This window comes from Gracilinanus agilis, chromosome 1 (assembly GCF_016433145.1).
Source record: "Gracilinanus agilis isolate LMUSP501 chromosome 1, AgileGrace, whole genome shotgun sequence".
Taxonomy (NCBI): Eukaryota; Metazoa; Chordata; class Mammalia; order Didelphimorphia; family Didelphidae; genus Gracilinanus; species Gracilinanus agilis.
In genome coordinates, this window is record NC_058130.1 from 473979425 (window position 1) to 473997576 (window position 18152).

The following is an 18152-nucleotide window of genomic DNA, read 5'->3' on the forward strand; positions in this document are numbered from 1 at the left end:
ACCCCTCTCTTGTAGCCAATGAACAATTCCACTGGGTTTTACATGTGTCATTGATCAAGACCTATTTCCATATTATTGATATTTGACACTAGGATGATCACTTAGAATCTACATCCCCAATCATATCCATGTCAAACCATGTGTTCAAGCAGTTGTTTTTCTTCCGTGTTTCTCCTCTTTCTCTGGATGTGGATAGCATTCTTTCTCACAAGTCCCTCAGAATTGTCCTGGATCATTGCATTGTTGCTAGTAGAGAAGTCTATTATATTCGATTGTGCCATGGTGTATCCGTCTTTGTGTATAATGTTCTCAGTCACATCTTATCATATGTAGTCATCATATTTTAGAGTCGAAGGGGACTTCAGATATTACCTGGTTCCAACTTCTCACTTTACAGTTGAAGAAACTGAGGCCCAAGTCTCTCTATGAAACTAAATCTAGATCCTCTCTGACAAATCTTGTGCCTTTCCCACTATGGAAGCACCCTCTGTCAGTGCTGAGCCTTCTACTTCATTAACGAATTGCTCAGAAGTGCAGGGTGTCCTCTCCAAGGGAAACTATAACATAAGGGCTGTCTCTACTAACTCTTAAGAATTTAAATTGCTAAAGGAATGTTGAAAAAAAAGCAGCAATTCAAATAAAATGTTAAGATTTACTAAAGCCCAGAGCCAAAATATGTTTGCTTGAATGAACATTCAAAATTTCTTATCATTGCTTTTTGTTTTTACACCATAATCATTTCCCCTTAAGACAATCCCCACCAGTGAACCCTCCTGTGCAATAAAGAAAAACATGTCAGCAAAACCAACAAACATAGTGACAATGAATGATAACACATGCCACATTTCATTCACTCTGTCCTAAGATAGAGGTGTATTTAATCATTATTTGGCTGAGAGCTAAGGCATTATATTAAAGAGTTCAACTGCCTTTTAATAATGCTTTCATTCCCATTATTATACTCTGTGAATACTGTCTTCCTGCTTCTACATCAGCTCCCATAAGCTTCACATGTTCTGTAAGTCTTTATATCTTATAGAATTTCCAATACACTTGTGTACTTCGATGTGCCCAGCCATTACCCAATGTGTATACACTGTGTTTCCATTTTCTTGTACTATAAAAGTACAGATATAAATATTCTAGTTATGAATGCAATTTTTCTTTCTGTTGCTTAATGCTTGGGGCATAAAGTCAGACATTAGATTGCTATACAGTTTAGTGACTTTTTTTGCATAATTACAGTGACATTAAAAGTATTCATGTATCTTTCAATAGCCTCTCCAATACTGAATATTTCCATCTTTTATCATCTTTGCCACTTAGATGGATAGGAAATAAAATATTAATAATGTTTTAATTTGTAATATTTCAAAATTGGTAATTTAAGGTACTTTCCATAAGGTTGTTGACAAAACTTTCAATTATTCGCTGAGAACCCCCTCTTCTCCCCTCCTTCTTATCTCACATTTCTAAGGTGTTTTCTTCCATTTTTGATTCTTTCATTTGTTTCAAATGTAGAAGTGGTTCTTACCTTGCCAAGGCAAATCCTATAAAATAGTATGTGTGTGTGTGTGTGTGTGTTTGTGTGTGTGTATACACACACATACACATATATAAACCCTTACTTTCTTTCTTAGAATCAATAGGGTGGTAAGGGCTAGGCAACAGGGGTTAAGTGGCTTACCCAGGGTCATTAAGTTAGGAAGTATCCAAGGCTAGATTTGAAACTAGGACCTCCCATCTCTAGGCCTGGCTCTCAATCAAGCTACCTAGCTTCTCCCTCTTATCTTTTTTTAATAGAAGAAAGTATAAAGAAAAAAACCACAACTTTTTACTGCATGTATTCAAAGTTAACTTCATGTCTGCCTGTGTCATCCCTCATTCATATTTAATCAATTCCAGTGGCTCCCTCTCATCTCCAGAATCAAATATAGAACCTCCTTTTCACCTTTTAAAGCTCTATATAACCTGACTGCTTCTTACCTTTCCACATTTTATGTACTTTGACCACTCATTTACTGAGTTTTAAACTCAATTCTAGGTCAAAATAATTACAACTGACAATGCTTCTAAGTTTGTGAAGCACTTTATAAGACATTAACTTACATGATCCTCTCCTAAGATAAGGTAGGTGGTATGCTTATGCAAAAGGGAATTTTCAACTCCCTTTGTTTATCTTAACTTAATCAAGTACTTGGAGTGTTCCAGCCTTTTCCCTTATTTTCGTAAAATAGAGGAATCATAATAGTGGATGGAGTGCTAGATTTGAGGTCTAGACACTTGAAGACTATTTTACTAGAAAAAGGTCACAATCTCAGAGAAAGGAAGTTTACATCTTCAAGAGACAGGAAATGGATCCGACAGGCACTGCCCCCTGGAGAGTGCTAGACAAGTTAAGGAACTATGATTGGTTCCTGAGATGTGACATGGGAGAACTATTAGGTGGAGAAAAGTGCTAATAAGGTAAGACTTAAGAGAAAGTGATATTCTCATTTCAGATTTGGCTTCACTTCCTGATTCTGATTCTGATTTTGGATTCTGATTCGGGCTGGCATGCTCACTGAAGGAGACATTGTTCTGGGCTGATAATATTCTTATTCAGCTTTCTGATTTGCTTTTCAGATTCAAATTTAGCAATTCTCCATTCTGATTCCCATTCTGGTTTCTGGTGGACATTCCAATTCAGAAATTCTGCATTGGTGGCTTGGGCTGAAGGAGGACACTTAATCTGTTGAGACTCTTGGCCAAAGAGACTATCTGACTCCTGGCTGGAGTTTGGGACTTGAGGGAGCCCTTGCCAGGAGGTGAGATGGATCTCTTTGGATCAGCACTTAGGGCATTTTAGGCTAGATAACTCCCTATCTCCTCCCTACATTTTTCTCTTTACTATCTCTACATTGCTACAAACTACTAAAGCTACTAATAGCCTTGTGACTTAAAAGTTAATTTTTATAAACTATGACCATAACAACTTTTTATAACTCTTGATTTGAACAAAACCCATTTTAATTCTTATACTTACACTCCTTCTATAGGTAAGAAAACAAGAATGAAAGAGGCTAGGTGACTTGACACAGGTAATAAATGTCAATGGAAGGATTTGAACCTGGATCTGCCTGATCTCAAATCTAGCACTCCCTCCTCTATTCAATGTTTCCTCTATTTTAAGAAATATATAGAGTATAATTATCTGGGAATCAGACAGATTAGCCTGACAAGTGATAGAATGAAACCTTAGGGAGGGAAAAAACAATACAGTCACATGGCTCCCTGGATAGAGTGCCAAACCTGGAGATGGGAGGTACTGGGTTAAAATTTAGCTTCAGAAACTTCCTAGCTATGAGATCCTGGGCAAGTTACTTGACCCCAATTGCCTGGCCTTTACTGCTCTTCTGCCTTGGAACCAATAATTAGTATCAATTCTAAGACAGAAAGTAAGGATTAAAAAAAAAAAAACACAAAAAAACAAGACTTTAACTACTACTGAGATATAATACTGGGTTCCATAGGAACTAGGACTGAAGTGCTTCCCCTACTCTGCACCAGGTCTGTATAAAAACCTATAATGGACAGTTTTTTGCAGAGACGTTCACCCAAAGGAATGTCCCATTGAGAGATTGTCTTTAAAACTGTGTCTTAGCTGATTTGGTAATCTTCAAGTTGGTCATACATTTTGACCCTGGGTGATGCTTAGAACATCCTGAAAATTATGATGCTTTACATATAAAAATAGAAAAACAGAAAAAGCAAGAAAGCATTTCTGTAGAAAAATTCCCTACATAATGTTTTTCTTTTATAATCAAGATTTTATTAGTTCTTGGTTTGTCATCAGTATACTATAACTAATTTGTACATTTAAAAAACACAAGAAAAAGAATCTAAAAATTATGAAGTTGTAATCCTAAATTGCTTCTCCAGTGACTTTCTTACTTTAAGTTAAAAGGCAACTTTCCCAAAAGAGGTTATCAAATACTAATTTCCTAAATATGGCTAGGGAATCAGTCTTTAACAAAGCAAAATTCCATTAATTCTGTATTGTATTTGGTCAAACTATACTCTTTATAAACATTTTCCAGTCTTTTGTAGTACATTAACAGTAACAGGAAAAAAATTGTACCACCACTACCAAAAATGACAATATCACAGATAGCACACAATTTTGAAAGGAAGATCTAAGGACAGGGAGCAGTTTTATTTAGGGAAAAATGTACCGAAAGATAAGATATTGTAATGCAAGGTGGCTAACAGAAACTTTTTGCTTCTGTAATTTCTAACAGTCACAAAAAGTCAGTTAAACATCTTAGAATCTTCAGAAAGTCAGTTAGGACTTGAAACTATAAATAGAGGTGAAGTTCCAACTGACGAGGCTTTTGCCTTCTGGCTTTCGCTGTGGCTGGAGGCTTTTTGTTTTGGCTTAACCTGTTGGCTTTGGCCTAATTGCTTTGGCCTTGGCCTGTGCCTATTTTGTCTTGGGGAAATTTGGACTTATCTCATTTCTCTGGACTTCTCCCTGATCTCCCATCTCCATCCCTCCCCTTCCCTGAATTTCCTTTGGGTCCTGGTGGAAGGGAGGGTTTGGTGATTGAACATTGTGGGTTTTAGTTTCTTTAGATAATTAGAGTATCCTCAAATACTTAAAAGGCAGTCAGATCTCCCGAGTGGGAGAGCAAGTTCTCTCAGTCTAAACCTCTCCGCAACCCATCCTGCACCATCACCCCTTTCCCTAGCAGCAGTTAGAAATCCTGAACCTCTTCCCTCTGACTAACCTGAGATAAATAAATCCCTTTCGTTACCTACTCAAAGCCTCTGGTGAATCACTGTACAGAAGATTGAGGCAAAGACTAAAGAGGGAAGGACTCATTTTCTTTTATTTCTTGAAAGAACTGGGGCATCCATCTTGGCAGGAAGTCCTACCCAAGGACTTCCTCCAGCCATCAGTTTGACTGGCAGGGAGGGGCCCTCTCGACTCCTCCCTCAAGAGGCTTGAGAAACTAACAAGAGAAACCCTCCAGCCAAAACTTAAACATTTCTTACTGGCCTTAATTTCCTCCCTGTATCCTCTGTATCAAGCCTCTGGGAATAAACCTATTTGAGCTGCCCTCTCCTACATACCCCATTTCCTTTATCTCCTATATACCTTCCCTTACCTTCTTTCCTCCTCCAATCACCTTATAATCACCTATACCCCCATTATCTTTCCTCACACCCAAATTGCCTTCGTTGACCCACTCAGATTTACCTTTATTTACTTCTTGATAACATTAATTGGCGAGCAAAGTTAGTGAACTACCAAAAATCTTCTGAAACCACCAAAATGAAGCTGGCTAGGATAACATTCATCCTATCTAGCATCTCAATGATTTCTTGGTCCCTAATGCAGGGTATGGTGGATTTTTGGTTTATAAGGGTCCCTAATTTCGTACAACTACTAAACATCTGCAATTATTATAAATGGTGTGCTTGACCCTGGCTGAATATATTTGCTTCATCCCAACAGCCATAGCCATAATCCTAACAATCTGGCAATTCCTTATGGTCTCAAAAATGTTTTCTCTCACCTGTGGCAATAGTTTAACTCAATTACTTCACAAAACAAAGATACTGACTCTGGGGAACTAGTAGATAACATCAAACTACTATTCTAAGTACTAAAACAAATAAGGGAAGGAAAGGAACTGGACAAACACACAATTCTCCAGCTAGAGATTGTGGAGTCCAAATACCTAGGAAATAATACCTATAACAAATCAAAGCCCAATAACAACCAACCATCCGCAAATTCCATAGTCTCTCTTTTACCAATCGTAGATAGAACCATCGTGCAGCTTAGGGAAGGGGTGGTACACATGAAAACATACAAAGCATTCACCCCAAGTGATATGGAGGTCCTAAAAAGACGCTTTCCCAAGTATTTCAAAAAACCTTTCAAAAGCAGAAAAGAATTAAAGAGGGTATTCACACTATTTAATCCCAGTTTCAATGATGTGGAATTTCTTTTAGGGGAATTTTACTCTTCCTCAGAAAAGGAAAAATTCCTAAACGAAATGAGGACAAACCCAAATTTAACAGCCTGGCCATTAGTCCATCAAGATTTAGATTTTACCCAACATGCCAATCGTAGGTATCTGATTCAATGTAGAACTGATCTATTAAAAGCCATGAGAATCCATGCAAAAAGACCAAATTCATGGCAAAAATTTGAAAAATTAAGATAGGGAGAAGAAGAACATCCTAGCAGTTTCCTTGAGAGAATAATTGAGGCAGCAGAGAAAATCCTGGGATTATGTGATACACATGCCCAAGACACCATAGATCATATCCGTAGGCAGTTTGTAAAGGGAACATCAATCCCAATCCAAAATTACTTTAGGCAAAACTGTCCACAGTGGGAATCACTGCCACTGGAGGATGTAAGACAGCATGCTTCCTACATCCATGATTCAAAACAAAAGGAAGCAAGGATAGCAAGACAAACAGACTCAGATAAGGATGAAATCATAGTTGATTTGAGGAGGCAATTGAAACACACCAAAAGAGAAAAAGAATTAGAGGAAATAAAAAAATTTTGCCCTCCAAACTAGTAGGAGCCAAAATCAATACAGGCAACCTATAATTAACACCCAAAGACCAAAATCATTTTCCCCATGGTGCTTTCTTTGTGGACGTCCAGATCATATTTTAAAATTTTGTAGACTTAGACAACAAATTGATTTTTCCAAAAATTACAATTATAATCAAAGAGACAGAGGTACTAGAAGGACCTATTACAACACAAAATGGTTCAAAAACAATGATACAAAGAGCAGTGAGGAGAGCAAACATGATGGTTTGTGCTGTAGCCATGCATGCAAGAAATTTAGCCAATACCCATCCCTAGAAGAAATGGAAACATATATACAGATGGGAACGAAGCCAAAGTCATTATGAATCGAGGTTCCTAATTTAAAAAGGTCTAATCATTATAATTTGGGTGTGAGAATGTGTAGCCTGAGTGGGAAAAATAATATAGAAATGCTAGGCAAAACAAAAAAGGTGTCTAAAGCAAGCTACATAGAATATCAAGATATGTCTGTGGTAGATGACCAACAATGGGAAGAAATAATGCAAATGCGCAGAGAAATATATGGCAATAGTAAGGATAACTATATAAGAGATCAGCTTTCTCATTCCATAACAGAACATTGGGTGAGAAGCATAAGGATCAATCAAGCAATTACAACAGCTCCCTCAGCCAAGGATAATATCCTTGCCCTGATGTAATGGTTCAGCAGATTGTTAGATGAAGTGATGGTTTGGTTTAGGTCCTTCCTGCCTGTCTATAAAAGCTAATTCCCACAATTTCCACCCACCAAATCACCCTTCCTCCTAGGCCCAAAGGGGAAAAATTCAGGGAATAGCAGAATGTCAATGGAGAGGTCAAGGGAGAGGTCCAAGGAAATCAGGCAAAGCCCAAAGCCCCAGAAGCAAAAGGCCCTTCAGTTTGTACTCCAGGGATATTTATAGTCTCAGGCTCTAAAAGTTTTTTTCCACGAGCCCCGGATTAACATTCTATCCATTTCCAACTGTCAGGGCTGGTACAGTTCGTTTGCAAAAGCAAGAGCTTTTGCTACAATGCTGCATGACAATCACTATATTTATTACCATATAATTGGGTAAAAGAGTTTTTAATGATTGCCTTGATTTCCTCTTCATTAGAGGTGAGGTCTCCCTTTTCATCTTTGATACTGTCAATTTGGTTTTCTTCTTTCCTTTTTTTTTTTTTTATTAGATTGACCAGTACTTTGTTTATTTTATCTGCTTTTTCGAAATACCAGGTTCTCGTCTTATTATTAATTAAATAGTTCTTTTACTTTTGATTTTACTAATTTCTCCCTTGACTTTTACTATTTCTAATTTAGTTTTCATCTCGGGATTTTTAATTTGCTCGCTAGATTTTTAAGTTACATGCCCAATTCATTAATCTCTGCCCTCCCTAATTTGTTAATATATGCACTCAAGAATATAAATTTCCCTCTGAGTACTGCCTTAGCTGCATCCTAGAGTTTGGTAGGATGTCTCATCATTGTCAATCTGTTCATTGAAATTGTTGATTGTTTCCATGATTTCTTCTTTAACTGACTGGTTTTGGAGAATCATATTATTTAATTTCCAATTAGTTTTTGATTTGCCTGTCCAGGTGCCCTTACTAATTATTATTTTTATTGCATTATTTCTGCTCTTTTGCATTTGTTTGCAATGTTTCTATGCCCTATTACATGGTCAATCTTTGTGAATGTACCATGTGCAGCTGAAAAGAAGGTATATTCCTTTTTGTCCCTATTTATTTTTCTCCACATATCTATTAAATCTAATTTTTCTAGGACTTCATTGACCTCTCTTACCTCTTTCTTATTTATTTTTTTGTTTGATTTATCTAGATCTGAAAGAGGAATATTTAGATTTCCCAGTAGTATGGTTCTACTATCTATTTCCTTCTTGAGCTCTGCCAGTTTCTCTGTTAGGAATTTGGATGCTATGCCACTTGGTGCATACATATTGAACACTGTTATTTCCTCATTGTCTATATTACCTTTTATCAGGATATAATTATCTTCCCAGTCTTTTTTAATCACATCTATTTTTACTTTGGCTTTGTCAGAAATCATGATCCCCACTCCTGCCTTCTTTTTCTCATTTGAAGCCCAAAAGATTTTGTTCAAGCCCTTTACCTTAAAGCTGTGTATGTCCACCCGCCTCATATGTGTTTCTTGTAGACAACATATGGTAGGATTTTGGTTCCTAAACCACTCTGCTATTTGCTTCCATTTTATGGGCAAGTTAATCTCATTCACATTCAGAGTTATAATTATCAGTTGTCTATTCGCCAACATTTTGGTATCCTCTCCTAGTTCTACCCCTTCTTCTTACACTATTTCCTTTTAAACCAGTGGTTTGCTTTAAGCCAGTAACCCTTGTCCCCTCCCTTGACTTACTATCCTTTCTACCCCCTCCCTTGTTATTCACCTCTTTTTATTTTTAAGGCCTAATGATTCCCTCCCCCTTCTTCTTCCCTCCCTTTTTTGACCACCCCACTCCCCTGCTCCTCTTGGTTTATCCCTTCTAACTTTCTCACTAGGGTTAGATAGAGATTTATATCCCAAGGGATATAGCTACTCTTCTCTCTCAGGGTTAATTCCACTGAAAGTAAGGTTTAAATATTACCTCTTAATGCTCCCTTCCTCTCCTTCTTATAATAGTATTCATCCCTTCCCCTTCCCATGCCCTCTTTATGTGTAATAGAATATCCTATTTTTCTTATTCATTCAAGTTTCTCTTGGTATCCTCTTATATTCAACCCCCTCTTTCCCACCCACCCCCATATCATCTTAGACCATTTAGTACTCCAACCTCTCCCTGTGAATAATTCTTCTAATTACTATAATAGTGGATACTATAATAGTGAATAGAGTTCACTACAGAGAATTACACATAACATTTCTCTATAAAGGAATATGAATAATTAGGTCTAATTGAAGCCCTTAAAGAGGCAAATTTAAAAATGAAGAGTTTTCTTTCCTTCCCCTCTGTTTTTTATTTACATTTTTACGGTTCTCTTGGTTTTTGTGGTTGGATATCAAACTTTCCATTTAGTCATGGTCTTTTCTGTGTAAATACTTGGAAATCTTTTATCTTGTTGAATTCCCATACTTTCCTCTGGAAGTATATAGTCAGTTTTGATGGGTAGGTGATCCTTGGTTGTAGACCCGGTTCTCTTGCCTTTCTGAATATCATATTCCAAGCCTTTTAGTCTTGTAGTGTGGAGGCTGCCAGATCCTGTGTGATCCTGATTGGTGCTCCTTGATATCTGAATTGTCTCTTTCTGGCTTCTTGAAAATTTTTTTCTTTTACTTGGAAGCTCTTGAATTTGGCTATTATATTCCTGGGGGGGTTGTCTTTTCAGGGTTTAGTGTAGAAGGTGATCTATGGATCCTTTCAAAGTCTATATTGCCCTCTTGTAGAACTTCAGGCAGTTTTGCTTTGTCAGAAATCATGATCACCACTCCTGCCTTCTTTTTCTCATTTGAAGCCCAAAAGATTTTGCATAAGCCCTTGACCTTAAACTTGTGTATGTCCACCCGCCTTATATGTGTAGACAGCATAGGGTAGGATTTTGCTCAAGCCCTTTACCTTAAAGCTGTGTATGTCCACCGGCCTCATATGTGTTTCTTGTAGACAACATATGGTAGGATTTTGGTTTCTAATCCACTCTGCTACTTGCTTCCATTTTATGTGAGAGTTCATCCCATTCACATTCAGACTTATAATTATCAGTTGTGTATTCGCCAACATTTTGGTATCCTCTCCTAATTCTACCACTTCTTCTTACTCTATTTTCCTTTTAAACCAGTGGTTTGCTATAAGCCAGTAACCCTTGTCCCCTCCCTTGATTTACTTCCCTTTCTACCCCCTCCCTTATTATTCCCCTCTATTTATTTTTAAGCCTAATGAATTCCTTTACCCTTCTCCTCCCCTTCCTTTTTTTACCTCCCCACTCCCCTGCTCCCCTTGGTTTATCCCTTCTGACTTTCACAGTAGAGTTAGATAGAGTTCTATATCCCAAGGGATATAGCTACTCTTCCCTCTCAGGGTTAATTCCACTGAGAGTAAGGTTTAAATATTACCTCTTAATGCTCCCTTCATCTCCTTCTTATAATAGTATTCATCCCTTCCCCTTCTCATTCTCTCTTTGTGTGTAAAAGAATATCCTATTTTTCTTATTCAAGTTTCTCTTTGTGCCATCTACTATTCATCCCCCTCTTTCCCACCCACCCCCACATCATCTTAGACCATTTAGTACTCCAACCTCTCCCTATGAATAATTATTCTAATTACTATAATAGTGAATAGAGTTCACTACAGAGAATTACACATAACATTTCTCCATATAGGAATACAAATAATTAGATCTTATTGAAGCCCTTAAAGAGTCAAATTTAAAAGTAAGAGTTTTCTTTCTTTCCCCTCCTTTTCTTCTTTACTTTTTCATGTTTCTCTTGGTTTTTGTGGTTGGATATCAAACTTTCCATTTAGTCCTGGTCTTTTCTATGCAAATACTTGGAAATCTATCTTGCTGAATGCCCATACTTTCCTCTGGAAGTATATAGTCAGTTTTGATGGGTAGATGATCCTTGGTTGTAGACCCGGTTCTCTTGCCTTTCTGAATATCATATTTCAAGCCTTGAAGTCTTGTAGTGTGGAGGCTGCCAGATCCTGTGTGATCCTGATTGGTGCTCCTTGATATCTGAATTGTCTCTTTCTGGCTTCTTGAAAAATTTTTTTCTTTTACTTGGAAGCTCTTGAATTTGGCTATTATATTCCTGGGGGTTGTCTTTTCAGGGTTTAGTGTAGAAGGTGATCTATGGATCCTTTCAGTGTCTATATTGCCCTCTTGTTGTAGAACTTCAGGGCAGTTTTTCTGATTAATTCCTTTTAGTATGGAGTCCAAATTTCTATTACTTTCTGCTTTTTCAGGAAGACCAATGATTCTCAAATTGTCTCTTCTAGACCTGTTTTCTTGATCTGTCAATTTCTCAGTAAGATATTTCATGTTTCCTTCTATTTTATCAGTCTTTTGACTTTGCTTTATTTGTTCTTGCTGTCTTGAGAGATCATTGGCTTCTACTTGCCCAATTCTTGTCTTTAGAGACTGGTTTTCTGCTATATTCTTTTGATTTTCCTTTTCTATTTGGTCTATCCTGTTTTCCAGCTGTTTGATTTTGGTCTCCAATTTGCTTATCAATTCTTTTGATTTGGGCGCATCTTTTTCAAATTGCCCAATTCTAGCCTTTAGAGACTGGTTTTTGGCTATAATCTTTTGGTTTTCCTTTTCAAACTGGTCTGTTTGGTTCTTCAAGGCTTCCAGCTGGTCATTTCTGGTCTTCAATTTAATTATCAATTCATTTGATTTCTGAGCCTCACTTTCCAATTGAGAAATTCTGCTTTTTAAACCTTTATTTTCTTGCCAGATCCCTTCCATCTTTCTCATACTTTCAGATTTGAACTCTTCAAGAACTTGTGACCAATTTTCATTTTGGGGGGAAAGTTTGGATATGATTACTTGTTTGTTCTCCTCTGCTGTTTGCTCTGTTGTCTGGATTTTTTCTGTGTAAAAGTTGTCGAGTGTTAAAGATTTCTTCTTGATCTTTCTCTTCTGGGGTTCTTGTGTCTGGCTTGCCATTGTTAGCCCAGCTCCCTTTTAGCTTAATCCTCACGCCCAGAGTCAGTCTGTGCTCTTTGGGCTCCTGAGGTCTCAGGTCTAGTTGTCGTCAGGGTCAAGCCTCCTTGTGGTCCCCTGGCTTGTTCCTCTGCCCGAAGCTCCTTTAATAGTCTCAGGGTGCTTCTTCCACAGTCATGCACCCCTCTGCACTGGGTCCCCACCCAAGGTCCGCACCTGGGCTCAGGATCTGAGTCTGCACCTGAGTCTGCACCTGCTCTCAAGGTCTGTGTTCAAAGTCTTTAGCCTATTGGGGTCTTAAGTCTTCCTGCTCTCAGGAGCAAGCCCTGGTGATCCCAGGTAGCTGCCAAGGATTTAATGGATGCCCCAAACTTGCTTTAACTCTTGTGTGCTGGTTTTGGCCCTGTAGGTCGTGTGGGGGGAGGGGGTTGCTCAGCTCACATTTTAGTGAGAGCTTTTTCACCCCCTTATAGCATGGGAATGCCCCTATCCAATGTACCTTCAATGCTGCGCCCTGTTGTGGGATCCCTTCGTTCGTCTGGATTTGTTTTTATGTCCTCTTGACGAGTCCTATATGTGTGGGTTAGGAGAGGTTAAAGCAGCTGCTTTTTACTCTGCCGCCATCTCAACCGGGAAGTCCTGCAATTCACAATTTGTTTTCTTAAGCTCCTCCCTTACTTCCCCCTTCTGCAGAGTTGACCTTCCTTTTTGGCATCTTGGTTGTGAATGGGGATCAGATAGGTCCCTCTCCTCAGATTCAGGCAAGCACCAGCAGTAGCAAGTTGGATCTGGGGTTGGAGGGAAAGGGCCATGGCCACAAATCCTTCTTCTCAAGCAGGGCTCCTGGGCCTTGAAGCTCCTCCTATTGCCTTTGGGCTACCAAGACCAGCCTATATGACATTTCTAATACCTGGTCATCAAGACGTTATCCAAAGAGCTATCTTGTACAAATGAATGAGCTACTTCATGAATGTGGAAGCCACAGCACTAAGGTCTACATTATATTTTAAAAATTAAGAATTACTATTATAGGAGTATACTTTTTCTGGTCTCCCTTGGTCATTGATGTGTCTCCTGAATCAATGTTCAGATTAAAATTTGGGAGTGAACTTAATGTCTAAAGAATGTAGAATTCTTGATCAGATTTTCCCAAGGGTATACTTATTTGACTATTATTCCTTTTAAATTAAGTACTTCAAATCCAGGACTTAAAACTGTGTACTTATTTCTTTTTGTTGATAAAGAATTTTTAAATCTTTATTTCAAAATCATAAAGATGAAAAAGGAATTATTTTAATCAAAGTTCACTGATTAGCAAGGGAAAATCTGTTAACTAGAATCTTCTTTTCAAAGAAACTTTTAAAATAATAAGAGTGTCTCTGACAGAGTTTTGCTCAATTCAGAGTAAAGATTAATTGTCTTTCATGTGAGGAGGTCCATTCCATTTTGGGAGGTTGTGAAATTTTTCCTCTTATTTAGCCAAAATCTTTCTTTGTAACTTCCAACTAGCAGTCCCAGTTCTGCCCTCTAAGATCAAGCAGATTAGGTCTAATCTGTCAACTCCTCAGCAATCTTTTTTTCTTTATGACTATATTTACATGTGTAAATAGAATTAAAGTAATTATTAAGAATTTAGTTGATATTAACTAAGAGAGGACCTACTAGTGAAAAGAAAAAGACTCTGGATCCTTAAATAAACAATAAGTTAAAATCTGAACCCAAGGGTTCAGATGGAAGACTGAGGAAAGGCAGAAAGGAATAATAATCTTATTAAATTATTGTAATTTGTAAAAGTTGGCAAATGGAAATGAGGTAGGGGAAAGAAAAGGAACTTTGGAATTTAGTTTAGGAGTAAGGAAGGAAGAAGTATAAAGAAAATCTAGGGGTGTGATGGGGCTAGTCCATTCCAGCTCCTTTACAGCTGATTGTTAAATTTTCAGTGTGAAAATTCATGAGTTCAAATCCAGCCTCAGATACTTATTAGAAGTGTAACACTAAGCAAGTCACTTAACCTTGTTCACCTCAGTTTCCTCAATTGCAAAATGAGCTGGAGAAGGAAATGGCAAACCACTCCAATAGCTCTGCTAAGAAAATCCCAAATGGGGTCTCAAAGAGTCAAAAATGACTAAATAACAACAAAAAATAATTACTTTTACCTCTTCAGAAGAAAAGTAAAAATACAAGAGAATTAGAAATATCAATGATTAGACCATTAGAATTAATTTGGAGAGCTAAAAGATTTATCTATGACACAGAAAAAAGAACAGGTTTGTTTTTGTCTATGATACAGAAAAATCAATTCAACTGAAGAAACCTTTGTTAATCACCTATTATATGTAAAAGACTTGTTCTGTGTACTCAGGAAACAAAGACAATGACAAAACAGCACTTGTTCCAAATTTAAATAAATTAATTAAAACAATTTTTATATTGCTTATTTGCCTATTAAATAAACAATAAACTTTAGCAAATGGCCCTTACCTTTAGCAAACATAGGTAAGATATCAGGGCTTCCCCAACTCCACGTATATTTACTTTCATTGAAAAGTGAATCAAATTCCACAGGATTTTCTTTCCACCCTACCAGCAATTACAAAAAATAAAAGAACACATATCTTGAATAATCCCAAATAGAAATTATAGCAAGGAGCATTAGGGTAGGGAGTAAAAAGAAATAAAAGTTCTTATCTTTCACTACCAAGCAGAATCACTCCTGAAGACCTCAAATTTCAAAGTGCTAGGACAATATAGCATTGGAAATCTATAAATAATGAATCCAATATTTTTTAGCAGAGACAATTTAGAACTATGTCAACAGTAATGATGCTCATTTTCTTTTCTTTTCTTTTCTTTTTAAACCGTTACCTTCCGTCTTGGAGTCAATATTGTGTATTGGCTCCAAGGCAGAAGAGTGGTAAGGGTAGGCAAAGGGAGTCAAGTGACTTGCCCAGGGTCACACAGCTGAGAAGTGTCTGAGGCCAGATTTGAACCTAGGACCTCCCATCTTTAGGCTTAGCTCTCAATCCACTGAGCTACCCAGCTGCCCCCTGATGCTCATTTTCTAGAAAGAAAAAGGGCAAAAATTAATGCAATTAATTTGCTTATGGGGATGATCAAAAGAAAAAATAAATTAATGTTTTTTACTAAGAAATTATTCAAAAATGAATTACATCTACATTTTTTTATGAAATTACTACAAATGCTATAATATGAAATCATAACATAAAGGGCTGGAGAACCAACTTAGCTCAGTTTGGAGAAATTTTCCTGAGAAGACTGATCATTAAGAGATCATTTCTTTTTGGTCATAATAACACATGAACCTATGCCCTAAATCAGGGAAAAGTTGCAATATGAAGGTGTGGAGGAAATTTCACATTGATAAAATCACAAATATTTAGAAATATTCATCCAAAAAATCCAAAATTAATATTTAACTACAGGGATTCCCATCATATACATATAATTCCAAACATTCCCCAAAATGTCCTTTGAAAGAGTTTAATCTGAAAAAAATTATCTGAAGAGATGTACCTTTGGCAACTGCACTGACATCTTCATAAAATCCAGCTATCAATGCCACATGTCCTGGTCTGGATTCAGTGGGAACACGGGTATGGGAAATGCCCCAGCTACCTTTATGCATTATTATATTCCTAAAATGCATGAAAAGAATTATATATAGAAAAAAACACAAATAAATAAAGATCTATGAGCTAAACTGTGGAGAAAGGAAGGAAAGAAAATGAGGAAAATTTTCTTTACTGTAAGAATAGTCAACTGTTATTTTGTGAAAATACACTATAAAGAAAACTTTATAAGGAGTCTTGAAAGAGATTATTACACTTGGATTTAAGAAAATCTGAAAACTGCTTCTTTTGAATGTTGAAAAGAAGATAAACAAAAAAAATATTTCCTGAAAGGCTGAATTTAACTTTTAACTTGAGGGAAAATATAAAGAGAATTCTAGAAAGACTTTATTTCATTTCTTAAGTGAATTTAATGGTGAAATTATGACTCCAGAAATAAAGAGGAGTCATCTGCTATTATAGAGAGGGTTTGAGGTACACATCAGGATATGATTTTTCTTATGGACAAAATATTATGATTATTTATGTCTTTATTACTAATTTCAGTTGTTAATAAATTTTACATTTAATAACTTAATGGTTATTTAATCATAGACCATTATAGGATTTAATATAGAGATACCAGAAAATTTATCTCCAATTTAATATAAATTTTATTTAATGAGTTAGTATAGAAATTTGAGACAACTAGTAAATAACAATGGGTTGAAATTACATGAACTAAAAAAGATAATACTCAAACATAACCCTGTGTTACTAAAAAGCTTAGTCTTGTAAGATTAAATATGAGAATAAGTAAAGTAGTAGGCTGAGGGGTAACCTGAAAGTAAGGTTGGTGAATCCCTTAACTCTTGTTATGCATGAAAAACTAGGAAAATGTGGCAGTTTGAGACATGCAGCCAAAATTCATCTAGAAATACTTGCTTTAATCATAGGCACAGTAGCTAGGAGAAATTAGCACCCTCTGAAAATCAGAACAATCTATTATGGCATATCAAAATCACATGTGCCCATTAGCTATCCTTAATACTTCTTTAATTATGCCCACATAAGAATGGCTACAGGATGTTTAAATGTTTATCTTTACTACAGGCAAACTTGATGAGAAGGGTTCATTTTAGTTAAGCCTCTTACCTGACGAATGGGGCTCTAGAAGTTCCATTTTCATCTAATTCATAAAGGGAATCTGCTCGAAGGCCATCAGCAACAAAGAGCACTAATCGCCTTGCAGGAGATGGCAAAGGAGTAAACTGAGGAGTCATGCCATGCACCAGAGGAGAAGTAAAGTAAATGTCAAAAATGGAAAGGAAGAACACAAAATGAACAAGCAATCCCAAAATAAAAAATAGCAGGAGATTCATGGTTATCTGTCAGAGAAAGAAAAATAAAATCTGTATGAGTCTTTAAACCAATCACATAAATATCACATTTAAGTTTAATTCAATATTTACTATCTGATTAATAAGGGACAAGATAATATGCTACATGTTAGAGACACAAAGACAAAAATAAAATCATGCTTTCCGTTAAGGAGTTTATGCATCTTCTAGGACTAGAAAGAAAATGATCTTAAAGGAATTTGCCAAATTACTAAATGTCCATAAAACCTATATAAATGCTACATCTCACTGTAACTCCAGTTCAGATAGCCTCTCCTGCAGTTTCTGCTACCAGAAAGAAAGCTGAAGAATTGGCAATTGATCTGGAAGTTTTTGATAGACAAAGAAAAGAGAATTAATGAAAAGCATTTGACAGAAATGGTGGAGAAGATAGAAAGATGAGGAAAAAAAACTTTCTTGAGAGAACTAATTAAATCTTATATTGTAAAGAAACATTATAAAGTGAATGAATCTGGAGAAATTGTTAAGAATGATGGCATGAGAGGACCTGGAAAACAGAGAGAAAGAAGATACAGAAAATGTTTTTCCTGATGGAATTGTTTGTTTTTTATAATAATTTTTTATTTTTAGGAAAAATTTCCCTGGTTACATAAGTCATGTTTTTACTTTACCCTTCACCCCCTTCACTCACCCCCCACCGCTGAACTCACCCCCTCCCCCTGCCATAGCTAATTCGCATTTCCACTGGTGTGGTCAGTCAAGACTTTTTTACACATTATTGATAGTTACATGGGTGTGGTCTTTTCAGGTCTACATCCCCAATCATGTTCTCATCAACCCAAGTGTCCAGGCAGTTGTTTTTATTCTGTGTTTCTACTCCTGCAGTTCTTCCTCTGAATGTGGATAGTGTTCCTTTCCATAAATCCCTCTGAATTGTCTTGGGTCATTGCACTGCTGCTAGTACAGATGTCCATTACATTCTATTTTACCACAGTGTATCAGACT

At 36.7% G+C, this 18152-nt stretch overlaps 1 protein-coding gene across 1 annotated transcript in view; it reads right to left on the reverse strand.

The window, feature by feature from the left end:
- The window catches only part of PIGN (phosphatidylinositol glycan anchor biosynthesis class N), a 213947-nt gene extending 196074 nt beyond the window's left edge, over nucleotides 1-17873 (reverse strand). The window contains exons 1-5 of the mRNA XM_044682228.1: nucleotides 17839-17873; nucleotides 17479-17509; nucleotides 16942-17174; nucleotides 15752-15873; nucleotides 14699-14797 (exon numbers count right to left, since the gene is read on the reverse strand). Coding sequence (XP_044538163.1) covers nucleotides 14699-14797; nucleotides 15752-15873; nucleotides 16942-17174; nucleotides 17479-17509; nucleotides 17839-17873 — 520 coding nt within the window. The remainder of the gene's footprint in view (nucleotides 1-14698; nucleotides 14798-15751; nucleotides 15874-16941; nucleotides 17175-17478; nucleotides 17510-17838) is intronic.
- Between the last annotated feature and the right edge of the window lie 279 nt (nucleotides 17874-18152).